We start from the raw sequence: 24,338 nt of genomic DNA on the forward strand, positions 1-24,338 counted from the left end.
ATATCATTCATATATATATATATATATATATATAAAATCTCTTCAGTGATCTGCCCAAGGTCACTTGGCTGGAACCTGACTCTAAGGGTGGCTGAAGTGGGGTTTGAGCTTGTGATTGGAAGCATCTCTGAGAAACTGTGGAGGGGTGGAGTTCTCTTCCACTTCTTGGATCCTGGGGAGCTCCAACAATTGAGGAGGTGACCATAGCCCCAAATTGTAGGAAGCTTCTGGGGTGGGGAGCCGTCCATGATGCAGGAGTACTGAGTGAGGAGGACCCCCCCCCCCGGAATGGGGAAGGTGGTCTGTGTGGAAAGGCACCTGGGCAACGGGTACCAGTGATGTGTCTGCCACTGTTCTGAGAGCTGTGTTACTCTAGGTAAATTGCTTCCTCTCTCTGGGCTTCAGAACTCCCTTCTGTAAAAGCAGTGTCCCAAACTCAGAAGCCTGAAGGAGCCAGGCAGATCACGTACACAATGAAGCCCACCCAGGGAGGCTGGTGGTCACTCTTTAAGTCTAGGCAACCATTACTGTGCAGGGACCCAGGCTCAGTGTCACCAGGTCCAGTGTTTTCAAGGGAAGCCAGGGTCCACAGCTCGGCACGTGCTCCCCAAACACTGGTGAAAAAACTCAAAACCGGGGCTGGGGATGTGGCTCAAGTGGTAGCGCGGTCGCCTGGCATGCGTGGGGCCCGGGTTCGAGCCTCAGCACCACATACAAACAAAGATGTTGTGTCCGCCGAACACTAAAAAAAAATAAATGTTAAAATTCTCTCTCTCTCTTTAAAAAAAACAAAAATTAAAAAAAATCATTATGTTTAAAAAAAAAAGAAAAAAGAAAAAACTCAAAATCATGAGTAACATTGGGTGGACCGAATTCTGTTCTGAGTTGCAGACCTTTAACCTGTGGGCCAACCACCTTCAAGTCCCCCGGGTTCTTTGTGGTTCTGTGATTCTCCAGGGTGGTGATTCTCTTCAGCATCACCAGGGAACTTACTAGAAATGCAAATCCTGTGGCCCCACCCAAACCTACTGGGAATAGGACCTAACAATCATCTTCTCCTCCTCCTCCTCCACTGGAGATTGAACCCAGGGCGCTTGATCACTGAGCCACATCCCCAGCCCTTTTTTGGGTTTATTTTGAGACAGGGTCTTGCCACAGTCAGGCCTGCCTGGTTGGAATCCCAAGAGCCCCTGGTTCCAAGCTGCAGAGCTGAGTGCTTGTTCACTTTCCTCACCTGGACTTCTGCTCTGGGAAGCACCCATGTAAAGTCTGGCTCAGAAGACCGCGGACAGGATTGTGTGAAATCTGCAGGCAGAGCCAGGGCCTGGCATGGGGGTGGGGACACACCACTCCCGGGAACTATTAATGCAGTGATGAATTCTCCTTCATCCATTTCTGCTTTCCCGTGGCCTCAGGACAGTCCAAACTGTTATGGGCCAGATGCAGTGGCACACGCCTGTACTTCAAGCAAGTCAGGAGGCTGAGGCAGGAGGATCACGAGTTCAAAGCCAGCCTCGGCAACTTAGGAAGGCCCTGAACAATTCAGCAAGACCCTGTCTCTAAATAAAGTGTAATAAAGGGCTGGGGATGTGGCTCAGTGATTAAGTGCCCCTGGGTTCAATCCCCGATACCAAAAAAAAGGAAAAAAAAATCTATAAATAAACAAAAATGTGCATTATGGGTCAGTAGATGCAGTTTAACTTCTATTCTGCCACTTGTTATTTTTAAAAATCTTTTAATTAGCGTATAATCTACATCCAGAAAAGGAAGTTACCATTTGATGACAAATCCATGTAAACAGCACCCAATTCCTCTCCAAGCCTCATCCAGGGTCACCATTAACCTGGCTTCTTGCAGCCTCCGACAGTTTTGCCTGCTTTTATGCTTTATGTAGGTGCAGCCGCAGAGGCGGCCTGTGCTTTGCGTGCCTGGAGTCTTTTGCTCGGCACTGTGGCGATTCATCCATGTGTTGAGCACTGTTGCAGACTGTTCCTTTTTCACTGAAGTATAGTGTTCCATCGTGCTTGGTCTTAATTCATACAGGTGACGAGTGGCAATGCTAAGGGGGCCAATGTCATTGGAATGGGAATTTAATATTCCGCTGCAAGGAGAGGCCCAGCACCCTAGGCGAGGTCCACACAAAACCATATCACATGCAGGGGCCAGGTGGCAGACAGCGTGGGAAGGTAACTGGCCCAATGTCTTTATGACAATAGTGGCAGGGGTGTAACTGGGTGGGGATGTCCCCTGTTGGGCCGGAAGTGAGGACACATGTGTTGGAGTTCATGAGCTTCCTTGTCTGCAGAGAGCCAAGTTGAAGGAGAATGAGGTAAATAACTCTGGCCATGAGTTTGGCCCTATGGTCGATGAGTTGCTGGAGGACAAGTGAGGACAACTGTCCTATCGTGTGAAGATGATGTGATTTAGTGTCCGTTATTGATGAGCACGTGGGTAGTTTGAAGTTTGGAGGGAGTATGAATATTGTGGAGTTGCCCCTGTGAATGTTCTAGCACATTTGTTTTGAGAATGCGAATGCACTTCTGTTGAGTTTAGGCCTAGAAGTGGAACTGTTGTTATCATTTGGTGTCCAAATGCGAAGTCTTGGTCAATATCACCGGTTTTCCATGACAGTGCACGCATATCTAATCACCAGTAGTATGGAGGAGTTCCCCTGTTTGTGTTCTCTAACACTTAGTGTTTTCTTTCTTTTTAATTAGCCATTTAGCTACCAACATAATGTTTCAATTTTAATTTCCTCAAAGATTAGTTAAAAGGAGCACTTAGCTGGGCATGGTGGTGCATGCCTATAATCCTGCTACTCAGGAGGCTGAGGTAGGAGGATCACAAATTTGAGGCCAGCCTCAGCAATGTAGTGAGACCCTGTCTCAAAAAATGAGAAGGGACGGGGCTGGGGTTGTGGCTGAGAGGTAGAGGGCTTGCCTACCATGCATGAGGCACTGGGATCGATCCTCAGTACCACGTAAAAATAAAATAAAGATATTGTGTCCACCTATAACTAAAAAATAAATAAACAAATAACAAAATAAAAAGGGGTGGTGTGGTAGCTCACTGAGAGAGCACCCTGGGTTCAATCCCCAGTACTGGGTGGGTGGGGAGAGAACTTTTCATAGGGCACTTTTTGGACATTTGAGTATCTTGTGAAATGTCTGTTCAGGTTCCTAAACCATTTTTCTATTGTGTTGTTCTCTTACTTATTGATTGGTAAGAACTCTCTATATATTCAAAATATGGGTCCTTTGTTATATATATATATATTTACACACACACATATTATAAATATCTTCTCACATTTTGTGAGTTACTTTCACTTTCTTGTGTCTTTTGATAAATAGCAGTTCTTGATTTTAATGCAGTCTAATTTATCACTGTTCCCTTATGTTTAGCTCTTTTACATCTGTTTAAGAATGTCTGCAGGTTCACACACGTGCTGCATTTTTCTCTAAAAGTTGCTGTTAGTGGATCAAGGAATTGGGCAACTTACTTGATTTTTCATTCATTCAACAAACACTTCCCTGAGCTGTTGATGGCCTGAGTTGTGCTGGGTGCTGGGGAGGAGGCCCACTTCTCAAGGTAGACAAAGGAGGTAGAGATGGGGGCCTGGCCTGGCCACCTGGAGGGGCCTTGGCTGCCTTTCCAGCCGGGCTACTAATCCTCCACACCTGCCCTGCACGAGGGTCAGCAAGACCCCCCACCCAATGCCACTGGGTGGGTACTGTCACCCTTCCCCCACTGCACAACGAGTGTCCAGGAAAGCCAGGTTTATTGACTGGCCAAGATGAAACAGAAGTGCAGTGAGGTTCCTCTTTCCTCATTTTCCAAAGGGGGACCTGCCCACTGCCTGCGGAGCTGTGAAATGAGAAACAGAAAAGACTTACAAACTGCGTGTTTTGCAGGACGGTCTGTGGCTGCAGTGGAGGGGAGGGCGAGGCTTGGTGAACCTGGGAAGTCACTCCCAGCTCCCAGGGACCCTGTACTTATTTAATTTTGAAAGCGATGCCCTGGGGGATGGGGTGGTGGCTCAGGGGCCTGTGCGAGGCACTGGGTTGGATTCTCAGCAAGAGAAAGTGATGCCCTGGGGTGACCTTGGGAAGAGAGGGGACCCGGGAATATAGCCCGGAAGTATATTCCAGGAATATGGGGTGATGATAGGGACCAGCTGCGGTGGGGACCGTGGTCTCCTCGTATGGCCCATCCTGGCAGTGGCTGATGCCAACTGTCCTTTCGTCCCTGACGACCTCTGCAGTGGGTGCCTGAGTGACCCTTCGCTTTGTCATCTCTAGGACTGGCAACCAGATGCTCACGATGATGGGGGCTTTCAGCTTCTGCTCGTTGATGAGCCTGGCCTCGGGTCTCCTGACAGGTTGGTATGACGCGGGCCCAGGCTCCATGGGCACCCCGGGCTCGGCTCTGTGGGCACCCTCCCCCCCCCCCACCAACGGACCCCTCAGCTCCAGCTCTAGGAGGCAAAGGGCTCAGACCCTGATTTAAAAAAAAAAAATCATAGAATAACTTCAGAGATGGAAAGGCCTTCGGAGGCCGCCTGCAGCCGACGGGCAGCTGGGTGAGGCCATCACACCTGCCCAGAGCTGCCGGCTGCATTTCACAAGCCAACGCCTCCTGTTGGTTAGGCCCCCGTGGGACGTGCCCTAGGCAGGGGGTGGAAGCCAAACAGAGGCCCAGTGGCACAGAAGATACCATGGGCTGGGTGACACTGGCCTTTCCTCGATCTGTCTGGGCCTGGTTAGCTTCTCTGCAAATGAAAGGATTGCAGTGATAACCATCGGGCTTCCTGCCCACGGGGAAAGTATATGAAGATGATTCTTGAAGGGACTTGGGTCATTTTAGGGCATGAGATTGGCTCAAGCCTGGCCTTAGCTGTCAATAAAATCTGAGATGGGGGCTGGGGATGTGGCTCAAGCGGTGGCGTGCTCGCCTGGCATGCGTGCGGCCCGGGTTCGATCCTCAGCACCACATACAAACAAAGATGTTGTGTCCCCCGAAAACTAAAAAGTAAATATTAAAAATTCTCTCTCTCTCTCTCTCTCTCTCTCTCTCTCTCTCACTCTCTCTTTAAAAAAAAAAAATCTGAGGGGCTGGGGATGTGGCTCAAGTGGTAGCGCGCTCGCCTGGCGTGCGTGCGGCCCGGGTTCGGTCCTCAGCACCACATACAAACAAAGATGTTGTGTCCGCCGAAAACTAAAAAAATAAAATAAATATTAAAAAAAAAAAAAAAAAAATCTGAGATGACTGAGTGGACACGGAGGAGCACTGGCTCTGTGAGCCGACGCTCTGCTCCTGGTGGCCGCCCAGCTAAGCCCCGCCAGCCAAGCCCAGGCTGGGCTGCTGCATTTAGCAAATGGAAACTCAAGGCACCCACTTTTCAAATTCAGAACTAAACCAGCACCCTATATTCTATCTGGCAACTCTACGTGGGGACTCTCGGTCTCCAGCTGCCGTCATCGCTGGTATTTACAAGGTGACACCGACTTGCACACTGTCTGGTGGGCGCCTGGGAGCCAAAAACAGAACAGTGGGAAGGACACCTGTGCACTCCTGGGAGAGCAAGGCCAACTCTTTAGGGAGCTGGTGCCTAAAACTACTGGGCAGGGCTGGCGGGTGGCTCCGTGGTAGTTAGTGTCCCTGCCTGGCGGGCTCCAGGCCCTGGGTCCCCTCCCCACACCACACACAAACGCTGAAAAAACCTGGACAGTGGGAGGGGCCAAAAGCCTCAAAACAACCAGAAAGCACCCGCTGAACTGCCGAAGCCAGGCCTGGGGCTGGCTAAGGGAGGCCCCACTGAGCCTTGGGGCCGTCTACAATGCTGTCCAGCTGGGCGGGCTTCCCAGTACCGGTAGATTCCAAGCAGCAGATGAGAGGAGGATAGGTTTCCAGGGGTGACAGACATGGGCAGAAGTTGGAGGTGGAAACACAGAGCCTGGGAGAGGACAAGCAATTGTCAAGAGCCCAGAACAAGAAACGCTTGGGCAGCCAGGCGCAGACCAACAGGCCGGCTGGACACAGGCCTCGAGGCACACGGTGCGTTTCATGGATGGATGTTCCTAACGATGGCTCTGGGTTTTTTTTTTTTTTGTTTTTTTTTTAATTTTTTTTTTTAATATTTATTTCTTAGTTTTCGGTGGACACAACATCTTTGTTTGTATGTGGTGCTGAGGATCGAACCCGGGCTGCACGCATGCCAGGCGAGCGCGCTACTGCTTGAGCCACATCCCCAGCCCTCTGTTTTTTTTTTTTTAAAGTCTCTAAATCTGTCCAGTATCGTCTCTTAAGACAAGAAAATATATTTTAAGCCAGGTGTGGTGGTGCATGCTTGTAATCCCAGTGCTTGGGAGGCTGAGGCAAGAGATTGCAGGTTCAAGTCCAGCCTCAGCAACTTAGCGAGGCCCTAAGCAACTTAGCAAAACCCTGTCTCAAATAAAAAATAAAAAGGCTGGGGATGTGGATCGGTGGTTAGGTGTCCCTGGTTTTAATCCTCTGTCCCCCCCACCCCACAAACACACACACACACACACACACAACATTTTAGAGAGCTGTTCATCAGTGATAAGGGGAAGCCTTAGTTATCTGGAAAATTCACATAGGCACTAGAGAGGATTTCTGAATAATTTTAGCTATATGATGAGTGCTGTTTACACCCTGCATGCCAATACCAATTAGAGGTATCAATTCACAAAGAAAAATATCAATTCACAAAGCACATGCCTTCTCTTGTTAATCTTATTCAATACACTGGAACCAATCATAATTTAAAATGCCAAGATAGCTGGGTGCTGTGGTGTGTACCTCTAGTCCCAGCTCCTCAGGAGGCTCAGGCAAGAGGATTGTTTGAACCCAGGAATTAGAGGCCAACCTCAGTAATACAGTCAGATACTTGTCTGTCTTTTTCTTTGGTATCAGGGATTGAACCCAACCACTGAGCCACATCCCTATTTTGTGTTTTGTTTAGGAACAGTGCTCACTGAGTTGCTTAGAGTCTCACTAAGTTGCTGAGGCTGGCTTTGAACTCATGATCCTCCTGCCTTAGCCTCCCGAGCTGCTGGGATTACAGGCGTGCGCCACCACACCTAGCTAGACCCTTGTCTTTTAAAAACCTCCCCACATATGTATAGGGATAAACCCAAGAGGAGCATTTTCTGGCTGCAAATAAAAGGTCAGCAGTCACTCACGACGTGTCACTCACGATGTGTTCTGGGAAGTTCACCTGACTGTAGAGCCAAGGGACCCCGAGGGTCAAGCTCTCTGGGCAGAGACTGGACAGGAAAAAGAATAGGAATAAAAGCAAGTGATTATAACTATTCTCTCTACATAAGTGGAGTCTGTTTTAAAAATTATTTTTAGTTGTCAACAGACCTTTATTTTATTTATTTGTAAGTGGTGCTGAGGAGTGCACCCAGGGCCTCACCCATGCCAGGCAGCGCTCCACCACTGAGCCACAGCCCAGCCCCCACAGGTGGAGTCTTGAGTTGAAGTCTGGGAGGTGTTGAGGCTGGTGAAGACTGACCGGCCAGGGCGTGTGGGGACTCTCCATCCATGGTGGCTCTTGTGTTTTGAACGGGTCAGTTTTTGAGTGAGGCACAGGCTGCCATGGCCCTTCTGCTCATCTTGGGAAGGGTGTCAGAGCCGGGGGCCGCCGAACCTGCTCGGCATCGTCTGGACCCTTTGGCAAATGCTGCTCTTGCCCGTTCCTTTTAGAAAAAGTCCACAGAATTAGTGAAACGGGTCCAGGAAGGACAGTGCTTCCACTTGCCTGACCCCAAAGGTGGGCCCCACGGGTTTCTGTTGAGACCCCAAAGTCTACGCACAGTATCTTGATTCATCTTGAGATCACAAAGGCTGCGCTCCGAATGTTTTAACACCGAATTATCATTTGTTTAAGGTTTGCTTCTAAGACTCAAAATCTGGAAAGCACCTCATGAGGCTAAATATTTTGAAGATCAAACTTTCTGGGAGGTAAGATTTTTTTTTTACCAACTCACATGATAGCTTCTGAGTGGATAAGATTAAAAAGATATCTGGGTGCACATGTGAACGTGGTGTTTATCAGACAAAAAACCAGGTGAACAGCATCTGGGAGGGGCAAATCCATGGTGCACGCCCATGAGAGGTGTGTGTGTGTGTCGGTGGGAGCTGGTAAAGGTTATCATCACCCCAAGGCCTCCATGTCTCTGAAGGTCAGGGAGGAGAGAAGAGCCACTGGCCACACTTGCCCTCCCATCTGGATGACTAAGCAGGCAGAGATAGTAGGACAAGAGGGTGATGGAAAACCCCAGGGGCCCATGCGGCCGGCTCCCCGCCCCCCTTTAACAGATGCTCAGAGTGGAGGCGTGGCCGGTGCAGGCCCTCACAGTGAGTGACAGCCCTGAATCTAGAACACAATTCTGGATAAATTAGAGTGGACACAGGGAAACATGTAGAATAGGAATCTGGGGGTCTCTTAGCCAAAGGATTCAGCACTTATAGGACTCAAGGGCTGTGGCGGACTCTTACAACATAGCTTTCACGGTCGTGACTGCTCTAGAAAGGAGGTCAGGATCATGCCTGTCGCCCCACTGCCCTCCTCCCTTAGATTCACACCCCCAGCGCACACAGCACTCTGATGTGTGTCCTTGGGAAATCAATCCTCCAACCAGTGCCATGGGCAGGCTAGGCAAGCAGGGTCAGTATGGCCAAGGGAGGCTGGCCGAGAGAGGTCAGGTGAAGGCCCAGCCTCATGCCTTGTGAGCAGAAGAGGCACCAGCTCTTCTCCCAAACCAGTCCTTCCTCCACCAACCTCCAACACACTGACCACGAAGGAGACACAGAAGCAGCTTTGCTGTGGGCCTGGGCAAGTGTGCTGTCAGGGAACAAGCAGGGGGACCTTCAGAGAGAACAGCCTCTCCTTCCTCCTTCCCTTCAAACAGCTTTATTTAGATACTACTGACATGCCATGGATTACATTTACTTAAAGTATACACACAATTGGATACATTCCACATGTCTATGACCCCATCACACAGTCAAGACAAGGAACACGTTCATCACCCCCAAACATTTGCCTCTTTGAAATTGCTCACTCTTTATCCCTCCTTGTTCCATTCCCTGGCACTTGCTCAACTACTTTCTTAAGTATAGTTTGCTTTTGCTTTTTCTTCTTTTTCTTTTCTTTCTTTTTTTTTTTTTTGGTACTGGGACTTGAACCCAGGGGTTCTTTATCACTGAGCTACATCCCCATCCCTTTTTGCATTTTTTAAAAGTTTGAAACAGGGTCTCACTAACTTGCTGAGGGTCTTACTAAGTTGCTGAGACTGGCCTCAAACTTGCAATCCTTCTGCCTCAGCCTCCTGTGTCGCTGGGATTATAGGCATGCACCCCAGTGCCCAGCTGAATAATTATCTTTTTTCCTATCTCACTAGGCTGTATGAAGATCAAATGAAGCAATAATATTTGTAACAACATCCTGGAAAACACAAACCACTAAGTGAATGTGGAAGTTTATCACTAGGGGTTTAGCCACCCAGGGAGGGTTGTGTGAACACAGTAGCTCTCACAAAGCAAGCCTGCTGTTTCTGATTTTGTGCTAGATGCTTTTCAGCATCATCAGATTTTATCCTCACAATAAGCTTGCATGAGGGCGAGTATCCCAATTTTAAAGATAAGGAGATTGGGGCTGAAGGAGTTTAAGTAACTTGTCCAAAATGACAGCTAGTAGATGGAATGAGAGGAATCAGAACAGATGTCTCTTTGGCTCCAGAGACACCACATATGCACGTGCTGCGGGCAAGCCAGCGGAGAACAGCTCTTCTGCCCACCACCACTTGGGCGGTCGGCTGATTTATTTTCTTGTAGCTCAGTGGAACCATTTATTCAGAATAATACCATTTTCAGCTTGCATTTGAAAGCCAAATAACCATTAAAGAGGCAAGGATTCAAACTTGCAGAGCTCATAAATCCAGAGGTGTTTTTTTGTTTGTTTGTTTTAACTGTCCAACAAGACATTTTAAACATTATTGGATACCCTTATTGTACTTCATCGAACCAGCTGGAGTTGAAGGGACCATTAAAGCTAGCTCCGGGGCTGGGAGTGGGGCTCAGTGGTAGAGCATGTGCTTTGCTTCTCTGAGGCCCTGGGTTGGATCCCCAGTGCATAATAATAATGATGATAACGATGATAATAATAATAAATGAAGCTAGCTCAGCTGTTCCTTCCCTAGAGGCTCACACTTTGGTGCTGTCTGAGAGGGGGCGTCCATCTCGTCCTTGTCTGGTTTGTGAACACATACGCATTCATGCACTAACTTATTCCCTTACGTGAACTGCTAATCTGTGACAGACATTTAAGTTCTGTGAGACCAACTTAAGGAAAACAGTTCTGGGTCTCAAGGACACAGATGTGCTCATCTTTTGTTTCCCTGTAGTCATGGTGATTCTCAATCGATACTGATTTATAAAATTCAGTTCAGAACATATTTTTTCATGGGTCTTGTCTTTGCTAAGAGAATGAGCCACCTCTCAGCTCCTTCAGTTCTTTATTTCAATTAAGAAACCATGGACTTTATTTCATGCTTTGCAAAGCACACAGATTCCCTGACATCTACTGTTTAAAATTAACTCCACAATCAACCTTTCTGAAGTCGGATGAGGAGCTTTTTTGTGAGTCTACAGAGGGCAAACTCCTGTCCTGAGCATGGTGAGGAGGACCCAGGAAGTGGGGCTTAAGCACTTAGCTGGGAGGAATCTTTGCCTGTGCACAGATCTACCTAGTAAGGACTGTCACCCTGGCAGTAGCTGCTGGAAGAATAAGAGGAAGGAGGTCATGGGTTGGGGACGTCACAGAAAATCAACTTGAAGTTGCGCTGGACTGGGCTAGGCAGCCGGAACTGAGAGGCCCTCCAGGGGAAGAGACCATTTGCGAGGACAGATGGAGCGTGCAGCAGCCCGGCTGGGTGGAGTCTGTGGAAAGGCTGTGAGGTGGCTTGAGCCCTGGTGACTGGAAACTCCCAAACTGGAGTGGGGCAATTTCGCCATAAAATGAAAGTTTTAGGGGCTGGGGATCTAGCCCCGTTGGTAGAGTGCTTGCATCACATACACAAGGCCCTGGGTTCCAATTCCCAGTATCAGGAAAAAAAAAAAAAAGAAAGTTTTGCACTCAGTAGGGTGGCAGGACCAGCGTGCAGGGTGGACAGTACGCTGTGGATCATCCATGGGCTTCTGACTGCAGTATCTGCAGCACCACACCAAGAGGCCGCTGGTGCTGCGGGTGGAGCCCAGGGCCTTGGTGTGTTCAGCATGTGCTCTGCCACCGACTTACACCTCTAGTGCCTGGAGGTCGCTTTTTAAATGATTTTATACCAAGAAATATAAATATCGGTACCCTCTGGACCCAAAAATGCAGCAAAATGTGTTGAGTTCCTCTTGCTGTTTTAATGCATAATTTTTAAAATTATGCAATTTAAAAAACCTAGCCTTGCCACCCTGGTATCACCCTCTTCTGGTTTTAAATAAATGTTCTAAGCACACAGGAGGGTCCAATAAATGGTTGTCAATGGAAGAAGAAAAGCCAGCTTTTAAAGTAGGAAAATAGATCAGGAGCCTGCGGTGGACTTTTCTGGTCTCAGAGGCTTAAGAGCTCTGTTCTGGAAGGGGCTCTGCATGCTGTCCTTGCTCACCGGGCAGGTGGAGACCTGGGCAGTTCACATTGCTGGGCTCCATTTTTTTTTTTTTTAATCTATAAAATGCGATCGGGGCTGGGGATATACCTCAGTTGCTTGCCCCACATGCACAAGGCCCTGGGTTCAATCCCTAGCACACAAAAAAAATTCTTTTAAATAAAAATAAAATGAGATCAAACTCCACATTCTAAGAATGCTCTGGAGGGCTGAGGCTGTAGCTCAGTGGTGAAGTGCTTACCCTGTATGTGTGAGGCACTGGGTTCAATCCTCAGCAACACATTAAAAACAAGTAGATACTGGTGTTCACCTACAACTAAATAAATATTAAACAAAACAAAATGCTCTGGAGTCAGCCAGACCTGGGCTCTCCCATGTTCACTCGCGTGAGCTTGTAGAACACTGGCCTCCCCTCTCTGCAGTGCAGGTAGTGCTAGCAACTCTCTCACTGGGTAGTTGTGCCCTGACTGATCTGTAGGAAATGCCCCCAAGGTCAGCACCCCATCTCCAGCCAAGGACTGTGACCCAAGGTCACAAAACAAGCAGCGCGGCTGTTTGGCAGCATGGCAGGCTGACCCAGCACTAAAGAACTTGGTGTCCTCGGCCTGCAGAAGAAGACACCCGAAGGAGACCTAAGGACTGGCACCGAGAAGAGCACTTCTCCCTATGAGGCCCAGTGGGCGATGCAGAACAGTTTCGACAATTTCAACTATTTGCAAAATGTGACAAGAGTGAGCGCCCAGGGCTGAGGATGTGGCTCAAGCGGTAGCGCGCTCGCCTGGCATGCGTGCAGCCCGGGTTCGATCCTCAGCACCACATACAAACAAAGATGTTGTGTCCGCTGGAAACTAAAAAATAAATATTAAAAAATTCTCTCTCTTAAAAAAAAAAAAAAAAGAGTGAGTGCCAAGTTTCCATTACTAGAGGTTTTCAAACAAACGCCAAGTGACTATTAATCCAAATGCGCCAGGTATGCTGAGGCACACCTGTAATCCCAGCAACTCAGGAGGCTGAGGCATAAGGATCCCAAGTTCAAGGCCAGCCTGGGCAACAAAATTTTGAAAAAGTGTTCAGGGGCTGGGGTTATGGCTCAGTGGTAGAGCGCTTGCCTAGCACATGTGAGGCACTGGGTTCAATCCTCAGCACCACATAAAAATAAATAAAAATGGGCTGGGTGTGGTGGCACATGCCTGTAATCCCAGGGTTTGGGAGGCTGAGGCAGGAGGATCACGGGTTCAAAACCAGTCTCAGCAAAAGTGAGGTGCTAAGCAATTCAGAGACCCTGTCTCTAAATAAAATACAAAATAGGGTTGGGGATGTGGCTCAGTGGTCAAGTGCCTGCAAGTTCAATTTCCAGTACCCAAAAATAAATAAATACATAAAAGTATTTTGTCCATCTACAACTAAAATAAACCAATAAAAAAATTAGGTTCGTATAAGCTTCAAGAGTTCAAGCCACAGCTGTATGAAGTGGTGCACCCCTGTAATCCAAGCTACTGGGGGCAGAGGCAGGAAGATCGCTGATTGAGGCCAGCTTCAGCAACTTAGTGAGAACTTGTCTCAAAAAAAAAAAGAGGAATAAAACTGGAATCAGTATGAATATAAAATGTAAGAGGACCAGGGTTCATCTCTAATATAAATGTTTGCTTTGCTTTTACAGTTTCCTCACTTGGCTGCTGGATTTTAAGCAAAAGCATCCAAGAATAACACGACAGACTGATCTTGGAACCAAGCCAGCTTCCTGTCCCTGGTGCCCATCTTTGTACACGATGTCACTACAGCAAGGTCTTCTTATGTTGAATAATGGCACAAGGTCAGAGATGGATTTGACATTAAAAAATAAAAGACTGAAAACTTGCTTAAGTAGTAATTTAATGATAGTTTCAAATAATATCATTTCATTAAAGATGATACTACCAATATTTTTGGTTGCAGACACATAATTAAGGTTTTGGTTCAATTCTATTAACAATCCTTAGATTCTTTCTCATGCTCAACAGAAGGTGCTAGCCAGGTAACTGTCTGCAGCAGCAGAGCAGAGATACGAACTGGGAAAATGAAGAACTCACTCACATTCAGTCCTTGCAAACATGCTCTTAGCCCAACACTCTGAGCTTGTCCTGAATTGCACTGTGGGGACAGAGGCTGGGGTCAACAGTGGGGTGGAGATGGGCTGCCTCAGGATTGAACTAGTTACCTGACCTTGAGGAAGAAGTTTCCATGGTCTGAGTCCTTTCATGTATAGAAGAGTGGATGGATTTCAACTTGTGAGATGCCCTCCCATTTCCACATTCTATATATCTATGCAAAAAAACTCATAAGCCCCCGGGCATGGTGGCACATGCCTGTAATCCCAGCAATTTTGGAGGCTGAGGCAAGAGGATTGTGAGTTCAAAGCCAGCATCAGCAACTTAGCAAGGCCCTAAGCAACTCACTGAGACCCCTATGTCTAAATAAAATACAAAAAACAGCTGGGGATGTGGCTCAGCGGGTAAGCGCCCCTGGGTTCAATCCCTGATCCAAAAAAAAAAAAAAAACCCAAAAACCTTGTGAGTCATTTCTTGGGGGATGACAGCAGCAATATTTCCATTTCTTTGAACAGTTTCCTGATGACAGGGAAATATTCAAACTAGCAGTAGGCAGACAGTGGCTGATATGGAGGAGTCCCATACATCCAATTCATCTAAGATAGAGCTTGTGTTTCATGCAGGCTAACATGTACCCTATTTTGCAGAGATAGGAAGCCTGGGGGACAAAGGAGTTCCAAGACTCAGGGCTCTTGGTAGCTAATATGTCATTATGATTGACCTTGCTGGTCTGTTGAGCTGAGTGGTTCAGCTCAGATATAAAATGAAACACAGGATCCAATTTATTATCAGAACAACAAAGAAATGGTGTCACCTGAGGGCAGGTGTCAAGTCCTTCTCCTTTCCTTCTTTCTCTCAATGGTAAACGTGAACATGAGTGTCCAGGACACTGTGACCTGACTGCGTTACATCTTTCTTCCTTCCTCCCGAATCCGTGGCAGTGGACGAGTGCCCAGCGGCTGGGTCACGGGCCTCTCTCTTCCAATGTGCTCACTCCCCCATGGGAGCCCCTCAGGTGCTACTTAGCAGAAATGTGGACAGAAATTGTTGGTAAAATTGCATAAACCAAAACCAAAGTATAATGAAAAAGAAGGCTGGCCACTGAATAGTTTTGAAAAACAAGAAAATGTTTATATTTAAGATTTGACACAAAGAGGCTACAATTAAATAACCACATTAAGTCTTGGGGCTCACGTAGTTTTGGACCTCAAATCAAACAATTCTTATATTGATAAATCCATAATTTCTTTTGTGACTTATTTTAATTTTACAAATCAGACCATGATAAAACCCGACAGGAGTTCTCGGGTGAAACAGTGTCCCTTGGCGCTGCGAGTTAATCAGTGCACACCGCAGGTGATTGGGCTGGCTGCCGCAGGCCTTCCGCGGTTGCCCTCGTGACTTTAGCACTGCGCACCTCGAAGCGGAGACTACACTCGGAAATAAGTTTAGAAAATGGCTTTACAAAATACTGGGGGTGGGCGGTGGGACACCCACGCAGGGCTGCGAGCTGCATGAACCGCGCCTTCACTGCCACAAGTCTTCTGTGCGGCCAAACTTAAAAACCAGTCCTCTGTGGATAAAGCAGAAACACCACGTGACTGCCCGGAGTGGCAGAAAGGGACAGTATGAGAATGGCAGGACAGGAGCACCAGAGTGACTGCTCAGACTGCCTCTCCATGGCCCAGTGCCCTCCCATCCTGCTCAGCCATGCTACTGGCCACACCGCCTTCCCAGACCTCACCCGGAGGTGCTGGAAGGGCATGTGATGCTTCCAAGTCAGCTGACGCTCGGCGCATGACTGTCACATATCTGATTTTGTCAAATTCACTCAACACCCTGTTGCAGGACGGGGCTGGAGCCTGGGGCCTCTGCTCGCCAGGCAATTGCCCCCTCACTGAGCTGCTCATCCGGCCGTCAAGGCACCTTTTTTGGGTGTCCTGATGTGCTAGATGTGAGGGCCATAAAGATAACTGAGAGAGTTTCTGTCCTCAAACTGCTCACGTATGTTACCACAATGTGGCCAGCACAGGGGCCAGGGGAGCACAGAAATGCAGGGCTCAGCCCACCTGGAAGGCAGGGAAGGGCTGGTAGGTGACAATGTATGGGTGTCTCTGGGGACAAACAGGAGTTCAGTTGGAGTCTGGTGGGAACAAGAGCCTGCAAGGGATGGACTAGATGCTTCAGGGAGAGCAAGCAGCACCTCAAAAGGCAAGAGGCCTCAGAGAACCTGGGGGCCGGGGAGGAGTCCAGCGCTTGCCCAGCACATGAGAGCCCTGGGTTCCACCCAGCACTGCCCCACACCCCAAATCTCACCAGGCATGGCAGAGCCAGAAACAAAGCAAAAAAACCCACGAAAAGCCCAAGTGACGAGTGTGTCAGGAAGATGCCCTCCCCGCGCTCTGGCCTTGGGCTCAGGTGACGTGTGTCCACGCTGTCCTCCAGGCCCCCACTGGAAAAGCCCAGAGTGCAACCATGTTTATAAAAAGCTGTCTGGAGTGTAGAAGGACAGGTAAGAGTCCATCGTGGCCAGGTGACTGCTGAAGAGATGAGGAGGAGGACAGGGCACAGAGGCCGCCAGGCTTCAGGGAGCCAACCACAAGGCGGCCAGCTCCCACGGTGGCATGTGGAGTGGACAGGGCAGAGGCCAGCCTGTGAGCTGAGGGGCAGCTGGTCCTCAGTGCCAGGCAGTGGGACTGCTTGGAAGAACAGCTCCTATTGAAAAGGGACACCCAGGTGGCTCCAGTTGGTCGTTAATGAAAAAGTCAAAATTCAGATTTTTATGTCAACTCTCTTGATTTTTAAATGTTGGCTCAATAACAAATATAATTCTATACTGGCCAAATAAAACAGCTGTGGCAGGGTTGGGCTGGATGGCCAGTTGATCTCTTAGGCCCCTCAGAGCTGGGCTTTGTTTTAGAAGGAGGTCACCTCTAGTACGGACATCTGCCTCTGATTGCTGGAATGGTTATTCGTACCTTCGCTAAGCACTGTTGTGCTGCACATCAGAACCGCAGGCAATCTGTACAACTGTTCCCATAGCAGTGCCCACCAGCTGAACTCAGTTTCAATTTGCTTATAGTACTGCCACGGAACCTAATTTGTTTTTAACTGAATAACAGTTCTCCTTTAAGTTCGAACCTCAGCATGTGACTCGAAGGAGAACCCTGAACATGGCCGCACTCCCTCTCCTACACACAGCCACACCTCCCTGCGGACTAACAGACTCACTCAGATTTTATTTCATAAGGGGGAGGAGAGATTTACTCATTTTATATTTTTTTAGTGTTATAATCTTTTTTTAAGAGAGAGTGAAAGAGAGGAGAGAGGGAGGGAGTGAGAGAGAGGAGAGAGGGAGGGNTGCTGAGGATCGAACCCGGGCCGCACGCATGCCAGGTGAGCGCACTACTGCTTGAGCCACATCCCCAGCCCAAGTGTTATGATCTTAAAGGGAGAAAGGAAACAACTAACTAAGCAACTGGTTAAAGACTTAGCAAAAGAGAAAGTGCCAGCTGAAATCACCTCAGATCTCACCACACCAGGCTTTGCAGTTAGACAACCTCAATCTGAACTTCAGCCACCTGGTCTCAGGTTATCTATGTCTCTGTGCCTGTTTGCTCACATAAAATGGTATGACACCTTAAGAGTGGCTATGGGGATTAACAGAGTGTACATGTAAATGAAGCACTAAGAATGGTGCCTAGCACATAGTAATTGCTCAATAAGCTTCAGTTATTATTTTCTGCAAAAAAAAGTCAATAGCTTTACTTAAAAACAAAACCCTCTGAGGTTTCTCCATCAGTTTCGGGACACAAGGTTTAACCGAAGAGGACATGTATCTTGCCACATCTAAATTCATATTTATTTTCAAACTGACTTTATAAAATGGCAAAAATGCCTGGTGGTGGAAAAGACTAACTGTGAATACCAACTGCTGGCTCTTACTAAGGGCAACCAGTAGTACCTAATGGTTCAAGTGGATAAGAGGCTCTTTTTTTTTTTTTTTAAGAGGTGGGAAGGGATGGGGAAGAAAAAGTTCTATAGTTTCCCAACCGTTTCTGGATTAGGACCTTCTTTAAAAACTTGAAGAAAGCCACAGACTCTGCCCAGGAACAAGCAGAACACCCCCCCCCCCCTTTCCAGCTTGCACATGGCAAGGCCTGGTGGCTCCCGCTGACAGAGCCCCCGTGGCCCTGCTGCGGGAACTCCTGAGACACAGCCTGGAGTGGCTGGGTGGCGGGGATGGCAGGGCAGGGCAGGACAAGCAAACACAACACAGAACATAAAAGAAGTGGATTAAAAGCAGAAGAGGTGAAAAGCACAAAACCAACTTACCCAAAAAAGATGAAGGCATTCTGGAAAAACACAGCAATTCCAGGATACACTATGGGTTTTTCTGTAAAAAACAAATGAAATATTTAGAAGTTTATGACCTCAAAACATTTATTTTTGGATGTACCAGTAAATGTCAGTTTTCTTGCCTAAGATAATTGATCTTTCTGGTTACTGTGGTCGATGCATTAAGTAATGTAATGTGCGCGACAGCACAGGGCTGGCTTAGTCAACAGCAGCTCCCTTCCTTCCCTTCACAAATGTTTTTTTGCCCTCACAGAGCAGAATAAACTAGAAAGAAAATAAAGCGGACTGGTGGTATAGGAAATATAGCAAATGATGACATGCGACACAGGTGGCCAGGAAGACCTCATGAGAAGCTGACACTGGAGTGAGGACATGAGGAAGAGAGGGCAGGGACCCTGTAGTGGGAGAGCAAGGGCAAAGGCCCTGAGGGGAGAACATGCTGGCCTCGTAGAGGGACATAGAGGGACAACCCCTTGAAGAGCAGGAAAAATGGGACAGATCAGAGAGGCAAAGGGCAGGCTGGTGGCGAGCGTCCTGCAGAGCCCTGCAGCCTCATAAGGACCCTGACCTTAATTTTGAGATGAGAAGCCACTGGAGGGTTGAGACAAAATGTAGCATGAGGTGACATATTTTAACAGGATCCCTCTGGCTGCTGTGCTGAACGAGATTATGAAGGGGGCAGGGGAGAGACGCGACCCGATGTGGAGACACTCTCGGGAAACCAGGCAAACAAACAAAAGGGATGGAAGGGAAACATTCCCAAATATTTAAGAGTGGTAAGGTTATTACAGCTTCTTTTGCTTTTTTTCATTTCTATATTTTTGGTAACAGTTTTGATAATAAATCAGATAAACAAAAGAAAAGATACATACATCTTACAAATGCCTATCATTCCTGTCTATAAGATTTAAATAATTTTAATAAAAATTTATGAAACCCATGATTTTAATATAAAAGTTCCGTTTTATTCTTAGAAGTAAGGTGTTAAAATAGGAGCTAAATTATCTCAATTCAGAGAGTTGACAGTGGCATGTGACAGCCTGGCCAGGACCAATAGCACCTGAGAGAGGAGGAGTGTGCAGGGGAGTCGGCCTGGTGCTGAGGGGTGCGTCCAGGGCTTCCTTCCAAGTTCTGCTTCCAAGTGACCTCTGGACCCGTGAACTGGTGATTCTCAACTCTCTAAGAGCCAGCACATTTTTGAGGCATGGGGGTTTTCTTACCTAAGGATTTAACCCGGGTTTTCTTGCTAGGGATTTAACTTGGGCGCTCTAACGTTGAGCTATATCCAAAGATATATATATATATATATTAGTTATAGATGGCACAATACCTTTATTTTATTTATTTACTTTTATGTGGTGCTGACGATCGAACCCAGTGCCTTTCGCATGCCAGGCGAGTGTTTTATCACTGAGCCACAACCCCAGCCCCCTTGTTTTTATTTTGAGACAAGGTCTTGCTGAGTTGCTTAGGACCTCACTAAGTTGCTGAGGCTGGCTTTGAACTTGTGATCCTCCTGCCTCAGCCTCCCAAACTGCTGGGATTACAGGTGTGCACCACCATACTCACCACACATCTTAACTATTCTCTAAAAGGAGAAATAAAAGAAAGTACATTGTTATTTTTAAAAAAGAACTAAATTAGATCTAGGTTGGTCCACTTCTTGCATATCATTCTTGTTATGCTTTTACTATGATAAGTACAGGTGATTTCATCTGTAACATTAAATGGGTTTCATATTTTTCTTGGGTCCCTCAAGGTGAACTTCAACCAGGGATCTAACGCACGCTTTCTCCTGAGCTTTCCTTACCCTGGCCTTTTATGGCAGACTTGTATGAAATGTTAGTTAATTTTCCCATGTAAAATGAAAAGACATCATCATATTACCAGGGAGACGTAACTGAATACATTTCAAGTCTCGGGGTTAGAGTTTGCACAGACACTATTCTGAAAGTCAAAACTTGCTCAATAGCTAGAGAACATGCACATTCTGCTTTCTGAGACTTTGGGAGGCCAGAAAAGTTCTGAGCTATTTGTCATTCCTACCAGACTCTGGACTGGAAGAAAAGATACAGAAGAAAGGAAGGCTACAAACATATAAAACAAACACAACCACACGCTAACAGGAAGGAGGGGTGTGCTCAGGTATAAATGCGTTGCTAGGAGCTGGCCCATCTACATGAAAAAAAGCTTCATTCTAAAATAACCAACTTCAATGCAAAATTTCAGTGTTCCGTTAAAGTAAAATGCAGCTGGCATCTCTCTTACCTTTAGCAACATAACCTCCAAAGAGAATCCACATAGATGTGATCAGAGAGCCGAAGGCCAGCATGAAACCCAGGAACAGCCAGATGCGAGCACCTGTAAAGAGGGACTGTTACCAGAGCTGCCTGGCACAGGGCACAGTCAGCTCAGTTAACTTCCAAAAAGAAAACAAAAACAAATAGGAAGTGCATTAATGTCTACAACAGCAACAGTGGGAGAAGATGTGTTAGGAACCCCACTGGTGGAGATGTTGGCCTTTTTCTTTCTTGGTTACAGAATGTGTGTGTGTAATAAAAATATATTGGTCTTGTATTCTAAGTGGGTATATTCTGTATTTACTTTTCCCAATTCCCTCTGCTAAAAAACATTTTACTTAATCTTACTACAAAACATTTCACATTTCTCACTATATTCAGAGGCTCATTCTCTATATATTTCTAGAAACTGTGCTCCAAAGTTTGAAGTTCTCCAAGAGCGCTTTCAAATAACACAAATGTACTTTTATTTTATTTTATTTTATTTTAGGTTCCGAGGATTGAACTCAGGGGCACTCAACCACTGAACCACATCCCTGGCCCTTCTCTGTATTTTATTTAGAGACAGGGTCTCACTGAAGCTGCTTAGTGCCTCGCAGTTGCTGAGGCTGGCTTTGAACTCATGATTCTCCCGTCTCAGCCTCCCAAGCCTCGGTGATGACTGCCTGCGCCACCGCGCCCAGCCTGACAACATTCTTAATAATACAGGATTGTACATGTGTGAGTGGTTAAGATGGTGAATTTTATAGGATTTTACCACAATTTAAAAAATATTTCTATGATTCTATTTCAAAATGCTAATTCAACCAAATATGGTAGGCAAAAAAAGAGAAAAAAAGAATTTATATGGTATAGTTTAAAATACCATATATTCTATTTTGCATGTGTTCCCACGAACTGTTCCCTACCGGATCCAGCGGTCACCAATGGCTACCTGCTACTGCTGAGGGCCATGCACTTAACTTGGGCAGTGTTCTGCACTGTCAGCCAACTCTGACCAAAGGTGACTTCAACCTTCTGCTCTATATACCATCCTCCCTCTGCCCTTTTATGCAGTTCTCATTTTGAGGATGATAGTAAAATGCTGGTTGCACTTATTTACCTGTTTGACCAAGACAACCTTCACTGTAGCTATCACCGCGGACTTGTCCATTTGATACTGCATTAATCCTGTGTGAATAAATAAAACCAAGAAGTCAGGACCTCAGACCCTGAGGAGAAACTGCCTATGATGTCAAATTATTAGATAAAATAAGCTAAAGTCTCCCAAATTCAATGTCAGGCCTCATGAGTCCTGGGTAACACGTTCACGTGACTTTACTTGAGTCACCTCAGCCAGCCATTTGCCAAAGCTGTGGCTGTGGCCCCAGACGGCAGGGTCAGCACTCCCTGTCAACTTGCTTGAAAATTCTCTGACTTCACCCCAACCTACTGAAGCAGGACCTTCAGGCTGGGAGCCCAGAAACCTGGATTCTGATCTTCAAGTGATTCTAAGTACGAGATTCTCAAAATTTTTTGCTAAGATTAGAACAGGTAAAAGAATGTTCAGCAGAGTTCTCTCTGGTTTCATTTGTACATCAGGCACACTCAACAGTGTGTGGCAGTGGTAGAAAGGAAATGGGCCCTTATCAATCCAAAATTTACTTAAAATGTAATTTGGAATAATTTTTTTGTAATAGTTTTGTATTAGTGCCCAATGTTTGGAGCATAATTGTAGTTCAAATAAAATAGTAACTTTTTGCTTTGATGCCATTATCAAAGAGATTCGGTGGTAGAATCTCTTTTCTTCAATCCCTGATACATATTCTAACATAAAAAGTCTTTTACTGTTTCATAAAGTATCACCCTAAATTGATGCTTTGGAAAAATTTAAATGTCGTGGGTATAAGTTCACAATATATCAAGTTGAAGTTACAAAATATTATACATACATCATCCTTGAAACTCTAGCCAGAGCAATTAGATAAAAGAAAGAAATTAAAGGGATACAAATAGGTAAAGAAGAACTCAAGCTACGACTAATTACTGATGACATGATTCTATATCTAGAAGATCCAAAAAATTCCACCAGAAAAATTCTAGAACTAATAAGTGAATTCAGCAAAGTATAAGGATATAAAATCAAAAACCAATAAATCAAACACATTCCTATACATCAGCGATGAATCCACTGAAAGAGAAATTATGAAAAGTACTCCATTCACAATAGCCTCAAAAACCAACCAACCAACCTGGGAATCAATCTAACAAAAGAGGTGAAAGACCTCTACAATGAAAACTACAGAACTAAGAAAGAAACTGAAGAAAAACCTCAGAAGATGGAAAGATCTCCCATGCTTCTGGATAGGCAGAATAAATATTGTCAAAATGGCCATATTACCCAAAAGTGTTATACAGATTTAATGCAATTCCTATTAAAATTCCAATGACATCCTTCATAGAAATAGAAAAAGCAGTCATGAAATTTATTTGGCAAAATAAGAGACCCAGAAGAGCTAAAGCAATCCTTGGCAAGAAAAGTGAAGCAGGAGGCATCCCAATACCAGACCTTAAACTATACTACAGAGGTATATTCACAAAACCGCATGGTACTGGCACCAAAACGACTTGTAGACCAATGGCACAGAATAGAGGACACAGAGACAAACCCACATAAATACAGTTATCTCATACTACACAAGCATGCCAAAAACAGTCACTGGAGAAACGATAACCTATTCAACAAATGGTGCTGGCAAAACTGGAAATCCATTTGTAGCAAAATGAAATTAAACCTTTATCTCTCACCCTGCACAAAAATCAACTCAAAGTGGGTCCCTAGAAGTAAAGTCAAGAATCAATAAATGGGATGGATTCAAATTAAAAAGTTTCTTCTCAGAAAAGGAAACAATAATATGAAGAGAGAGTCTATAGATTGGGAGAAAATCTTTACCTCATGCACCTCATATAAAGCATTAATCTCTAGGATATATAAAGAACTCAAAAAAAAAAAAAAAACCCACAAAAAAACCCAAATATCTCAATCAATAAATGGGCCAACTTCTGTGAACAGATACTTCACAGAAGAAGAAATACAATTGATCAACAAATATATGAAAAAGTGTTCAACATCTCTAGCAATTACAGAAATGCAAATCAAAACTACTCTAAGATTTCATCTCACTTCTGTCAGAATGGCAATCATCAAGAATACAGGCAATGGGGCTGGGGTTATGGGTCAGCGGTAGAGTGCTCATCTAGCATGTGCAAGGCCCTGGGTTCGATCCTCAGCACCATGTAAAAATAAATAAAATAAAGGTATTATGTTCAACTACAACTAAAAATTAAATATTAAAAAAAAAGAATACAAGCAACAATAAATGTTGGCGAGGATGTGGAGAAAAAGGTACACTCATACATTGCTAGTGGGACTGCAAATTGGTGCAACTACTATGGAAAGCAGTATGGAGATTCCTCAGAAAACTGGGAATGGAACCACCATTTGACCCAGCTATCTCACTCCTTGGTTTATACACAAAGGACTTAAAATCAGCATAGTATAGTGACACCGCCACATCAATGTTTATAGCAGCTCAATTCACAATAGCTAGACTATGGAACCAAACTAGATGTTCCTCAATGAATGAAGGGATAAAGAAAATGTGATATATAATATATATATATATATATATATATATATACATATATATAATATATATATATATTATATATATATATAAAATTTTTTTCAATGGAATATTACTCAGCTTTAAAGAAGAGTGAAATTATGGCATTTGCCAATAAATGGTTCGAGTTGGAGAATATCATGCTAAGCGAAATAAGCCAATCCCACAAAACCAAAGGCTGAATGTTTCTCTAACATGCGGATGCTAATTCACAATAAGCAGGTGGGCACTAGGGAAGAATAG

At 45.7% G+C, this 24,338-nt stretch overlaps 2 protein-coding genes across 4 annotated transcripts in view; one reads left to right on the forward strand and one right to left on the reverse strand.

The window, feature by feature from the left end:
• LOC107141550 (RH-like protein) overlaps positions 1-13,542 on the forward strand; it is a 38,715-nt gene extending 25,173 nt beyond the window's left edge. For all 3 annotated transcript variants that reach the window (XM_048816066.1, XM_048816067.1, XM_048816065.1), the window contains 3 exons: positions 4,302-4,381; positions 7,916-7,989; positions 13,345-13,542. In XM_048816066.1, coding sequence (XP_048672023.1) covers positions 4,302-4,381; positions 7,916-7,989; positions 13,345-13,371 — 181 coding nt within the window. In that variant the 3' untranslated portion in view covers positions 13,372-13,542. The remainder of the gene's footprint in view (positions 1-4,301; positions 4,382-7,915; positions 7,990-13,344) is intronic.
• A 1,335-nt stretch (positions 13,543-14,877) lies between these two features.
• The window catches only part of Tmem50a (transmembrane protein 50A), a 24,544-nt gene continuing 15,083 nt past the window's right edge, over positions 14,878-24,338 (reverse strand). Inside the window, exons 4-7 of the mRNA XM_015485490.2 lie at positions 21,533-21,600; positions 20,399-20,491; positions 18,107-18,167; positions 14,878-15,344 (exon numbers count right to left, since the gene is read on the reverse strand). Of these exons, the coding sequence (XP_015340976.1) occupies positions 15,299-15,344; positions 18,107-18,167; positions 20,399-20,491; positions 21,533-21,600 (268 nt within the window). The 3' untranslated portion in view covers positions 14,878-15,298. The remainder of the gene's footprint in view (positions 15,345-18,106; positions 18,168-20,398; positions 20,492-21,532; positions 21,601-24,338) is intronic.

Source organism: Marmota marmota, unplaced genomic scaffold, assembly GCF_001458135.2.
Source record: "Marmota marmota marmota unplaced genomic scaffold, marMar, whole genome shotgun sequence".
Classification (NCBI taxonomy): Eukaryota; Metazoa; Chordata; class Mammalia; order Rodentia; family Sciuridae; genus Marmota; species Marmota marmota.